Below are 12,739 nucleotides of genomic sequence, written 5' to 3'. Positions count from 1 at the left end.
GTGCATGCAGGGGTTCTGTGGCAGTTTAAAAAATAATGTTAACAGCAGTCAGCTGAGAATGTCGTACTCACCTCTCCGTATTTGTGCGCTCCAGTGTTGGGCAGGCTTTTCCGCTTGATACCCATAGTATTTACTGCTTAAATAATGCTGCGGTTTGCAGTGACACCAGCAGCGACCAACTGGAGGAGACGTACTCATCTGATACCAAAGCAGCGAAAAGGCACAGTATTAAATTTGCACTTTATTGGAGCAATTCTTCCTTTTCACTTAGTGAAGTACACTGCTCTTGGCAATGTTCGTTCGCTGTAAGAAAATTATACAAAACATCGTTCTTACAAGAAAGAAGCCAGTGTCTTCAGCAAAGGCCAAAAACAAAACGTTTTTCGTAAATCAGTGCCATTGCAATATTTGCCCAAGAAAAACAAAATTAAACGTGCTACGTGCTGCGATATTGCCTTTATTCATTTCTGCAGACATAAAACACTTCGACTGTGTGGAGCATTTGTCTGTGCACGGTGTTTACACTTTTTATAAAAATATGCCATCTGTATTCAACAGGCAGCTGTTTCAACGGCAGTATTTGAAGACATTCTCGCCAAACGTTCTTTCACTTATATATATATATATATATATATATATATATATATATATATATATATATATATATATATATATATATATATATATATATATATATATATATATATATATATAGATGCAGAAGACTTGCAAAGCATATTTGTTTAAAAATTTAGGAATCCATAGAGTTCTGTTACGAAACGCGACAATCTTTTATAGCTTTATGTGCCTCGTGTCAGTTACTTTTACCGAAGTTCCGTTTATAGTAGTTTTCTCTCTCTTACAAGTAGGATTCAGCCAGAGAGCTTGGCAGTATTTATTCAAGTCAATTCTCCAATACCACGATCAAGCTAATTAATTTTTTTATCAGCACGCAATCGGGCATGATTCTTACTAAACATTCTGTAACACCGCCTGTGATCTTCTGGTTTGGTTTATGCGGGTTTAACGTCCCAAAGCGACCAAGGCTATAAGGGGAGCCGTAGTAAAGGGCTTCGGAAATTTCGACCACCTGGGGTTCTTTAACGTGCACTGACATCGAACAGTACACGGACCTCAAGAATTTTGCGTCTATTGAAATGCGACCGCCACAGCCGGGACCAAACCCGCGTCTTTCAGGTCTGTAGCCGAGCGCCATAACCACCGAGCCACCGCGGTTAACGTGAATACTTAATAGCAGACAGCCTATGTGCAGTACAGAGTCTTAAGAAAGGGCTGGAGTGGACTATTTGCACGTGAGCCAGAAAAGAATCACGAAGACTGGCCCGGGTGAACGAACAATTTCATTTTAATTCTATTTATTTCGAGCATTTTCATACACGGATGTACCGCTATGCCGAGGTTATCAATGGGACTGCCAGGTCAGCACCGTAGATGAAAAACTTGATAAAATTGAGAAGAAAATTTGTTACATTACACCGGCCCTGGTGTTTTCTGGCTGATAGGAAATTGAATCTGTCTGTTAAGAGCAAGCTGAAGTGTTGCATTTTGATGTACCTCGCCGAATCACTGTCTCATCATAACAGTAAAACGTTAACTGACACTGTCGCGTGTGGGCATCGCACGAAAAGCACAATTCATAATTCTGCAAAATAATGAAAATGAATTGTTTTGAAAATTACAAACAGACTGGCTACATTACAATGTCATATAGTTAGCCGAAACGTCGATGAATGTAATATCAGCAACGGAGGAAACACGAAAGAGTTAATTGAGACAAGAAAAACAAAATGAGAAGATCTTAGTCAGGCGAATCTCAAAACTAGCGCAGATTAATTTCACATAGAAGGCGCGGAGACTGTATTTTTTAGAAGTGTTAATCACGCTGCGTTGCATTTCCTCTTAACAAAATAATATGCTTGTTTTTTTTTGTATTGGCATTTGAGTGCTATTTCTCACATTTCATTTGTTGCTGATGGTACATAGCTAATAAAGTGATTATCTCCGTGTTTCTTGATTATTTTATTATTGAGGCGATTCAGAACAAAAGTCTGGAACGTAATGCACACGCATTTTTAAAACGTGTGTTATTACCTGTAATATTCGCACCTCATGCAGGAGGCAAATCGAATAACTGTTTTATAAAACACTGAAATACATTTTAAACATTCAGACAGTGTTTTTCTTTCTTCTTTTTAGTATATTTCCTGTTACATTCTTATCAATCCACATGCGTCGGAAAACTAGTCCGCAGGCTTTCAGTCGACGTCCAGTACTAAACATTTTTAAAATCTTCATTAAGAAACTATACAAGTTTTCCAGCTTAAGACTATAGAAAAAAAATCAATTTTGGTAGGAGCCAAACAGTTCTGCCAGTTAAAGTGTAGTAAATTACGGTTTGGTGGAACGAGCCACGTTAAACAGAATGGGGATATTTTTGGTATTTTCTCTCCATATATGACTATTTTTTCGTGCAATTCAAAACTTTGAAATTTCTGTGCAATATGTTACATCATAAGCCTGATACGTATTTTCTGTTTAACGCTGACATTTGCAGCAACGGCTCAACATGCGTATTATATTTAAAGATGGCCATGGTTGCACAAGAAATTTATTGTGCGCAATATTTCCTATTGGGAACAGAACAACCCCCCTTGCGACGTGTTGTGCAATGTGAAAACGCATTCGAATACGACAGCAGCTCAAACTGTCTAAATGCACTAAATATGTGCTTGTCATCACAGCAATGTAAATATCAAATCACGGCACACTTCCACCGAGGCACAGTATGGAGGCCTTTTTATGCCTCCAGTCTCGATAAACTTGCGCACATTCATACGTAAACGGATTGTCTAGGGCACTTTCAGAGAGGCACAGTCGTCATCATCCACCACAGGCAGCACACCACCAATTGTCATGCGCACACACTCATGATGTACATGGAACCGGTGAAGAAGGTATGACGTCACACGCAGGTCTCCCTCGCATGTTGATGTTTCTTGGAGTCGAGTAGTTCTCAGGTTATGCTATAGCCAGGCGTCACATGTATTCCCAGTGCTTCCAGTCGCTTGGCTGACGAGGTGCAGGGAAGAATAAACATATGCCTTGAAGCACTGCAGAAATGACTGATTTCTTATGGGAGACGCGTATCTTTGGTTTACTACTCTCTTGGTAGTGATCGAGAAACGAAAGGTAAATTTTGATGTCAATGTTTGTGCACTGATAAATTTCGCAGGCACCGATAAATGCAATGCATGCTGAGTAGAACACATGCGAAGAATAGCAGAGCAGTGCTCAAAGACAGCTTTGAAAAGAAATGTACAAAACCGGCAAGCAATCATTACCATTTCTGGTGCCCTAGGCTTCGTTTGGCGGAGATTGATCTGCAGCCAAGTGTGACTGAGTGAACACAGTAAATTTTTTTTCATAGCACAGCTTGTGACATAAGTGGTTGTGTGTTATTACACAGCGGAACTAAGATAATTATTAAGCTGCAAAGAAGTCGTAAATGTAGTTCCTAATGCTCTAACGTGCGTTTAAATCCCATACGGTAGTATTTGTAACTTTTAACATTTGTTTAACTTGTAACTTGTAACACCTTTAACTTGTAGCAGTATTTGTAACATTTCCGCATCGTGAATGCGTGTGCAGATAATGATGGTAGTTAACGGCAGTAATTAGAAGAAAATTTTGGGGGATATTTCATTTCCCGCAATTGAATGTGCAAAATTTCGAGACCACACAATCCCTGAACTTTAAAATCACAAGTAAAATAGCTTAGAAGATATGACAGCCGTTTTCAATATAAATAAATAGTAATTAGGCTAAACCTTCCTCTATTGAGCCCATAGACAGCTTGCATAGAACACAGGTTCTAACGAGAGCAAGGTTGCCAGGAATCGTGTCGAACTATAGCGGGAGCTCAATCTTCCAACAAAATAAGCTCTACCAAATAATAACCAGTCACTCTGAATGTGCCACCGTGCTGCGTCATGCCAACTGAATTATTATGTGTAAAGGTTACAAGCTACGTTCCCATACGTAAGCTTTATTGCATAAAATGTAATATATAATCCTTTGATTACTATTCTGTATGTCTGAAATATTTTCTTCTAGGAGAGGCAACGTGTGAAGATCTCATGCTTATTATTTGCATATTCAACTTATCATCATCTTGACGCGAAACTTGTTAGTGAAAGTGTCAAACTCTACTTTGTATGACACGCTTTTGCGAGCTGCTGAACATAAAGGGAGTCGAGGGCCTTTCAAGCTGCATACCAGCAGATTTATCTCTGCCTCCTCCATTGCTTGCTTAGAAAGGAAAGAAATACAGAAAGAAACAAAGGAAGAAACCAAACACAGGCACCGTTATATTTGTAAATTTGCCAGATTCAGTTGTACACCTTAGGCTAGAACAGTATGCGTTTTGTCACGCAATCTCCTATTCCGTCGAAACCCGAACGCATCAGAATACACACCTCGCGAGTGCAGATCCCTGTCACACTCTGCTTCGGACATCTCCTGATGCTCCCCGTAGCTTCCACTAGTCCGGTGAAATGTGTACGCTGCTCCTTCGCTGTCGCTGTCGTCGGCAGAATGGCTTCAAAGGTGAAGAGAGGAGAAAGGTTTGGGGAGCGAGAAGATACGTGACTCACTGAGAAACATAAAACGGGACGCAATTATGCTGTGGACTAAACTATGCTCTTCTGTGGTCCCTAATGCACAATGTTCAAAATTTTAGGATGACAGATTTTTCCGTTACAATCAGTACAACGATCAGGAACCTGCACAACACAGTGATGCCCAATTAAAGAAGTCAGCTTTTTTGCTGACTGGCTATCCTGCATCGTATAGCCATGAAAGTGAACAGATACTCTGGAGTTTGAGTTGCCGAAAATACTTTTTCGTTTAGGCTTCAAAGAAGACGCCTTCTTCGCTGTCCATCGCGTGTTTAAGTAAATACAGCGCGACGTTGCGCAAGCCAAACATTTGCATTGGGTACAACAAGAGACGATGAAAGTAAACGCCCTTCTTTCAATGTGGTTTCATAGAGTCATCGCTTCTAGACACGGTGTTAAAAGTTAGGCTTTCGTCATCAGCCATCTTTTTAAAGAGAACAAATGCGCACTAACAATTTCCACCTTCCTACTATAGGTGAATTCAGTACTTGAACTCTTTGTTGGCTGTTTGCGAACTAAATGCCGTGGTCGCGACGGGATCACTCTCGGCCACTATAAATTTATAACTTCTTGCCTCAAGAAGAATACTGTTTACTAATGCAAGAACAATTAATTGAATAGGTCATGAAAAATTGTGATTGCCCGTGGCTGCTTTAATACTGCGCAGACAAGATCCCCGGATGTGTCTTGGTGTGATCCTTACCCATCTGACGCTAGACTTGTCGAGTTCTGTGCGGGCCTGTGGTTTCTTTCTCTCTCTCTCGTTATCCGTCGTCCATCTATAGTGAGTTGTGTAGTAGAACCAGAATTTGTCTTGGCTATCAAGACTGCAAAGTGAGAAAGAAGCATGGCATGCACCGTTAGGAAAACGCTTTGTGCTATAACTTCCATCTTGAAATGTCTCCCCTCCTCCTGCAGTCCCCAAATAGACCAAGGAGCAATCCTGGCGTAATATATTTTTAAGCTCAGTTAAAAAAAAGTAATCTCTCAGAATAGAATAAATTTGGTTCAATAACCTTATCTACAGGTCGTACAGCAATATAGCACCTACATTTTGATATGGGCATTAGTTTTTCCACCGTTCACGTAGCCCTAATGAGATTGTCCACCATAGCTAATTCTCAATAGGTGTAGGCGAATATACTTTCGCGCTAGCTCTGAGCATCAGCAACAGTCTCACAAATGAGCTGAAAGTCTTTCTTTTGCGGTACGCAGAGGAACCTGAATCCTGACGTATTGTTTTCGTGCGATGTTTCGTTGGGCGACATACTTGATTTTCTTGGTGCTTGATATATATTATTTGCGGTCTCAGCAGGACCTTCTGCCATGTAAGGGTAGCCTTCCTCTTCAGCCTGTATTGAAAAAAAAATTCATCGAATCATGTAAACACAACAGAAGGCAGGAAGTAAAGATTAACGTAAAGCGAACAGAGTCCTGGACCGACAATAAGCTGTTTATTGCGTTTCTAACGCATCATATATTACTTTGGGCGCAGTTCTGCAAGAGTGTCAGTGCCAGCTATACAGAGAGCTTCGCGTCACTAAAACTTATCATGAATAAAATGCAAACAAAAGTGAAAATTTAAAATAAAACCATTCTGTTAGCCTTACATCGAAAATTTCAATGGTTCTAAGTTTCCAAGCTTTAGAGCTAGGCAGACTTCTGAGACAGCCCTTATTAAACATAGGAAACCCTTCGTGAAAATTAACAACAATTTCTAATGCGAAGGAGGTTCTGTAACAAAATAGTGGATTGAAGGTCAGAAATGTGATGCTGTCGTTGAAGAATAAGGTAAAGCAATAGTATTATGTATTTCTTCAAAGCATGTGGATACCACCAGAAACAACAACTCGCGATACGTTTTTATTCTCGATGAAAAGTACGAGCGGACACCTACCCATCTGGGATGGGGTACCTCGTAGATGTGCTCCCTCCTTGCTCTCTTCAAAGTCTGCACAGCAGCTGGAACGTTGTCAGCATCTGAGGGACTAACACCTTGCTTGCCAAGCGCCTGCACTCGGCTCATGCCGTAAGGCGACGGATAGTAGAGCTGCTCTTTGGTGGGGCTGGCAGTTGGCAGGCTGCTGCCTGTCTGCTTCAGGATGGACAAGCTCACTGCGTCCATGTTCTTGTCATCAGGGCTGGAGTCTAGCAAGAGGTGGCAATATTGCAATAATGCGCTAGAAGAAAATTAAACGCTGCTTCAAGACTATACAGCGCCATTTTTTTAGACAGTCGCAATTTGCGTCCCTTCTACGCTGGTAAATACAGCGCGCAAGCTGCCAGTGTATTAAACTGAAGGCATGCGAATTTTAAGTGAGTGAGAACTAACACCATAACGTTGGTGTGCCGTTAGTTTTAGGAGCGCATAAAAATTCCTTTATGGAAACATGCTAGCGGCCGGGATTCTTAATTATAATTCATTATAGATGACGGGAAGTTGATTGCGCTGATGATTCAGTGAAAATAGTGAGAGTAATGGCAGTAAGCCTATCCAGGCAGCTCTTTTCAATTGCCATCACTCGTGGTAGCGCAAAAAAAAAAAACCTCATAAAGTCAGAAAGGGAGACGAAACGAGGACATGAGTTTTGAGCTACACTGATCGATGAATTAGCGCCTTCTACATATACAAAGATTTCTGATTTTTTCATCAAAGTAGAAAACACCGGAAGATATTCAGTAAGAGCTGCAACAGCTATTAATCGTTTGGAGCCTGCGATATTTTCCTGATCCGCGTCTACCGAATGTTCACGTAGAGTATTGCTCCTCCATTCGCTTTACCTGTTCACAAGATACTAAATTCATATGAACCGTAGTTGCGCAGTGGCGATATTCCGTCGCTCGGGTAGTTTCCTAATATCAGCGGTTGCGGAAACATCGGAAAGGATGCACGAACAAAAGTAGCCTTCACGCGCACATACTGTTCGCGGCAAAAACAAATTTTTCCACGCTTACCTGCGTAGTGATCAGGCGTGGCTTGTCTTCGTCTTCTTGGTATTATGAACGAGAGAACTGCTACAATGAGTACAACAATTGCCACTACGCACACAAGTGGCACCATAACTCCGACGCTCTTGTAGAAAGCTCGTTTCTGGCCTTCCAAGCTGTTCAGTGGAGGAATGCTGGCTGCAACATAAAAGACAATAACAAATGTGAAATGAAATTCATCGCACGTTATGCTATTCATTTTTATGCATAATTTGTACTCTTTTCAGCCGTTTACGAAGAATGGAACTAATGGCAAAAGTGGGTATGGTTTCTTTCGAAGGTAGTAAAGTTCAGGAAGAGGAACAATGGACTACGCCTGATGTGTTCTGAGGCCACGTGTATGTTGAGTATTAAAGCGTGTTGGAAGGAAGTTATTCTTTTTACGCAAAATTATCCACTCTCGCTGGTATGGAAGGGCTACAGGTAATAGCATATTCTTATTTTGAACCTGAAGGCGAGCGCAATAAAACTAGGACACGACTGAAATTTAGGCATTGGTGCTGACATTATATAGTGCAGGAGCTTTGTACGAATAGCATAGCTAGTGGATATCAAAAGAGCTACTACTGGGACTAGTTGACAATGCATTCTTGAGGGTATTGGTGAGCGCTATCAAAATACAGAAAGGGACGAACACACAGGACGAAGCGCTTTCTAACAACTGTTTATTATTGGAAGAAACATGACTATATACACACAATAACGTCATATACACAGAAGAGGGAAGAACGCACGGCGCTTAAAAGAGTTATATGAAAAATAAAAAAAAAATAGATGATCAACACGTGCCTTTACAACAACCGAACATTACTATTCTTGAGGTAGTTTAACTCAGTTCTTCCTAACATCACCGAAGGGGAGCCGACGCATTGCTTATATCGAGCAACATGCATAGCGTTAACTTCGATTATTCCGCGTTCCCGCCGGTTTCTGGCCCGACCTAGGTGTTTTTAGCATCGGGGTGCATTTGCAGCGTGTGCAATGTGGCGCCACATTCCCGGATTTTGCAACTTGTTCGCATAATCTTTCATGCTCTCTAAGCCTCTGGTTCAGGCACCTACCCGTTCGCCCTACGTAGGTTCGTTGACAGCTAAGCGGAACGCTATAAATAAAGTTTTCGTCACACTCTACATAGATGACTTCGGGTTTGACGTTGCACTCAAGTTTCTTTTTGTGATCTTCATTCTCGTTGACCTTTTTGCACATTCTAATGAGCTTAATGGAAGGTGAAAAAATCACCTCAGCTCCGTACTTGTTAGCTGTCTTCCTTATTTTGTGGGAGATCTTATGAATGTACACCATCTCAGCGGTGCGTCCCTCATAGCTCGGTTTCTTAGTCTTATGGGACCCAGTAACTTCCCTTCGTAAGCATTCAGCAATGCTGCCAAGTAACTGCTCCGGATAGCCGCTAGCCCTCAATCGGGAAACCTGTTGGTCAATGCTGTGAATAATCGAGTTGGGGCATGCTTTTTTGGTAGCTAGTTTCAGCCAAGAAGTTGCTACAGCTCGTTTTACATTTTTAGAATGACCGCAATCAAATCTCAACAGCGGTTTTTCTGCCCTGGGCTTGCAAGCCCAGCAAGTGTGGTTGTCACTTCCAGTCACCAGCAGGTCTAGGAACCTAATCTGACAGCCCGTTGGGTTTTCAGATGTGAACTAAAGGCCAGGAAAAGCTCTCTTCCATTCATTAAGAATACGTTCCACGTTTATGAAGTCAATTGGTCTGTTGGGAGGGCAAAGCAGGTAATCATCAACGTACCTAAAACAAGTTAAAATTTTATGCGAGTTTAGTATGCTCGATATCCTCCGGTTACCCTGTGCCAAAATAATGTCGGACAACACAGGTGCCAAACAAGATCCAATACTTTCGCCTGCTTTTTGCAAAAACAATTCACCTTCAATATCCACGTACAAGGAGCACAAGGAGAATTTAATCAATTCGATAAAGCAGTTAACATTCATTCCACACTGGTTTTGACACCTGACAGTTCCGAAGTGTTCAATGCTTTCTTTCACAGCTTTCAAGGCGATGCTCCGTGGAATGTTATACTGCATGTCTTCCACATCAATTGAAAGGCACACCACCGGTGGTCTTGATCTCAGAAAATCTATGATTTCTTCAGACCCTTTAATGAAACAAAAACCAGCCGAGCCCCCCCCCCCCCCCCCCCACCCCGCCCCCCGAAAAAAAATACCAGCCCAGATTTCGATCCTCCTGATCCGGGATCCTTTTTTGGTTAAAGGGTCTGAGGAAATCATAGATTTTTTGAGGTCAAGACCCCCAGTGGTGGGCATCTCATTTGATGAGGTGGACATGTATTATAGCATTCCACGGAGCGCCGCCTTGAAAGCTGTGGAAGAAAGCATTGAACACTTCGGAACTGTCAGGTTTCAAAACCAGTGTGAAATGAATGTTAACTGCTTTCTCGAATGGATTGAATGCTACTTGTGCTCCTTGTACGTGGAATTTGACGGTGAATTGTTTTTGCAAAAAGCAGGCATAAGTATTGGATCTTGTTTGGCGCCTGTGTTGTCCGACATTGTTTTGGCACAGGGTAACCGGAGGATATCGAGCATACTAAACTCACATAAAATTTTAACTTGTTTAAGGTACGTTGATGATTACCTGCTTTGCCCTCCCAACAGACCAATTGACTTCATAAACGTGGAACGTATTCTTAATGAATGAAAGAGAGCTTTTCCTGGCCTTCAGTTCACATCTGAAAACCCAACGGGCTGTCAGATTAGATTCCTAGACCTGCTGGTGACTGGAAGTGACAACCACACTTGCTGGGCTTACAAGCCCAGGGCAGAAAAACCGCTGTTGAGATTTGATTGCGGTCATTCTAAAAATGTAAAACGAGCTGTAGCAACTTCTTGGCTGAAACTAGCTACCAAAAAAGCATGCCCCCACTCGATTATTCACAGCATTGACCAACAGGTTTCCCGATTGAGGGCTAGCGGCTATCCGGAGCAGTTACTTGGCAGCATTGCTGAATGCTTACAAAGGGAAGTTACTGGGTCCCATAAGACTAAGAAACCGAGCTATGAGGGACGTACCGTTGAGATGGTGTACATTCATAACATATCCCACAAAATAAGGAAGACAGCTAACAAGTCCGGAGTTGAGGTGATTTTTTCACCTTCCATTAGGCTCATTGGAATGTGCAAAAAGGTCAACGAGAATGAAGATCACAAAAAGAAACTTGAGTGCAACGTCAAACCCGAAGTCATCTATGTAGAGTGTGACGAAAACTTTATTTATAGCGTTCCGCTTAGCTGTCAACGAACCTACGTAGGGCGAACGGGTAGGTGCCTGAACCAGAGGCTTAGAGAGCATGAAAGATTATGCGAACAAGTTGCAAAATCCGGGAATGTGGCACCACATTGCGCACGCTGCAAATGCACCCCGATGCTAAAAAAACACTAAGGTCGGGTCAGAAACAGGCGGAAACGCGGAATAATCGAAGCTAACGCTATGCATGTTGCTCGAAATAAGCAATGCGTCAGCTCCCCTTCGGGGATGTTATGGAGAACTGAATTAAACTATCTCAAGAGTAGTAATCTCCGGCTGTTGTAAGGGCACGTGTTGATCCTCTTTTTATTATTATTGTTATTTTTTGCTCCAAATCACTCTTGTCAGCGCCGTGAATTCTTCCCTCTTCTGTGTATATGACGTTATTGTGTGCATATAGTCATGTTTCTTCCAATAATAAACAGTTGTTAGAAAGCGCTTCGTCCTGTGTGTTCGTCCCTTTCTGTATTTTGATAGCGCTCGCCAATACATTCAAGAAAGCTAGTGAATACATCGTTGAAAGGTCAGAGTACCATTGAAATGTCAGAGTAAGTTAGCTGCTCTGAGAAAAGATATTTACGGAAATATTACTGCGGCAATTTGGCTGGGGTCTCGACGCAAAACATTTCGTGAGCTCCAACTGAATGACTTCTGTTTTCTCTTTTCGCAAAACTTGGGTTTCAGCCCAGCGTGTGACATCGAGTGGTTCTCGGCGTGGTAGCGTAATGATTATACTATACCTCCAGTTTTTGTAAGCGTGCTGAAGGTGTACTCGTGCTCAGAGGTACCAGCCTCGCTGTGTCCGGCCACGCGCAGGATGTACCACTTGCCGGGCAGCAGATCGGGCACAACGAGCACCTTCTGCTGTGATGGGATTGAGTCGGAGATGAGCACCCAGTCCTGACCGTCTTCCTGAACCCGGTACTGCACTGTGAACGACTGGATGGGGCATCCTGCCGCACTCCAGCTGCTGAGATGCACCGTCAGCGTCGTGCCATTAACGCCAAGAAGAGCGTCACGTTTAGGTGCAATGGGCGCTGGAGTTCACAAAGAAAAAAGAAAAAAAAGCTTTTAGAATATGCGCAGTTGTTTTAACACTGCACACGCTGCATGAAAACTGCTGCAAGGTTCTCTTTTTTAGATAGTGGAGATTTGCGAAGTATTGCCTTAATTAAAAAAATGCACTTTAAAAAGAACGCGTTGAGTTGATCGATATTGAATTATTTCAACTACGGAGTGAACTGCAATATAAATAAAACTCGGGTAACACACGAGAACCCGAATATTGTTTTGGTTCGATTGGACTAATTGGTGAGAAACGTGACAAAGCAGTGTTGCGTTTTCGGCTTAAGGCATGTCTCTGAACGAATAGCGAGAACGAAGTTGGTGTTACTTGGAAATTTATGAGCGAACAATTTGCTAGCGTGCCTTCAATTTTTCAATTTCCCCGTAACAATATGTAATTATTATGGGTTTAACAAGAAGGAGCAAAAGGCGACGTGAAAACATTACAGTTAAAGTGCCTGCCTTTTCCACCAGGAGGAGGAGGAAGAAGAATAGGAAAGACAAGGAGGTTAACCAGACGAATAGCCGGTTTGCTACCCTACACGGGGGAAAGGGGTGAACGGATAAAAAAATGAAAGTATTTCTTATAAAGGCTGCAGTTAAAACAGCTTGCTTCATTACGCGTTTATTTTTGTCGTTAAAAGCAGTATATTGCTACATATGTTCTAAGGTTTAGAAATTGATATCTTAATAC

At 42.0% G+C, this 12,739-nt stretch overlaps 1 protein-coding gene across 2 annotated transcripts in view; it reads right to left on the bottom strand.

The window, feature by feature from the left end:
* Positions 1-1,346: 1,346 nt before the first annotated feature.
* Positions 1,347-12,739, bottom strand: part of LOC144128653 (cell adhesion molecule Dscam1-like) — a 120,627-nt gene continuing 109,234 nt past the window's right edge. The window contains exons 22-28 of one of the 2 annotated variants that reach the window (XM_077662221.1): positions 11,721-12,017; positions 7,653-7,823; positions 6,595-6,845; positions 5,968-6,049; positions 5,401-5,524; positions 4,497-4,618; positions 1,347-3,090 (exon numbers count right to left, since the gene is read on the bottom strand). In XM_077662221.1, the coding sequence (XP_077518347.1) occupies positions 3,035-3,090; positions 4,497-4,618; positions 5,401-5,524; positions 5,968-6,049; positions 6,595-6,845; positions 7,653-7,823; positions 11,721-12,017 (1,103 nt within the window). In that variant the 3' untranslated portion in view covers positions 1,347-3,034. The remainder of the gene's footprint in view (positions 3,091-4,496; positions 4,619-5,400; positions 5,525-5,967; positions 6,050-6,594; positions 6,846-7,652; positions 7,824-11,720; positions 12,018-12,739) is intronic. The other variant, XM_077662220.1, reaches the window with a different exon arrangement.

The sequence above is a fragment of the Amblyomma americanum genome, chromosome 4 (genome assembly GCF_052857255.1).
Source record: "Amblyomma americanum isolate KBUSLIRL-KWMA chromosome 4, ASM5285725v1, whole genome shotgun sequence".
NCBI classification, from domain to species: domain Eukaryota; kingdom Metazoa; phylum Arthropoda; class Arachnida; order Ixodida; family Ixodidae; genus Amblyomma; species Amblyomma americanum.
Note: the sequence above shows the minus strand (reverse complement) of the source record. Positions and strands in the feature narration are given on the sequence as shown.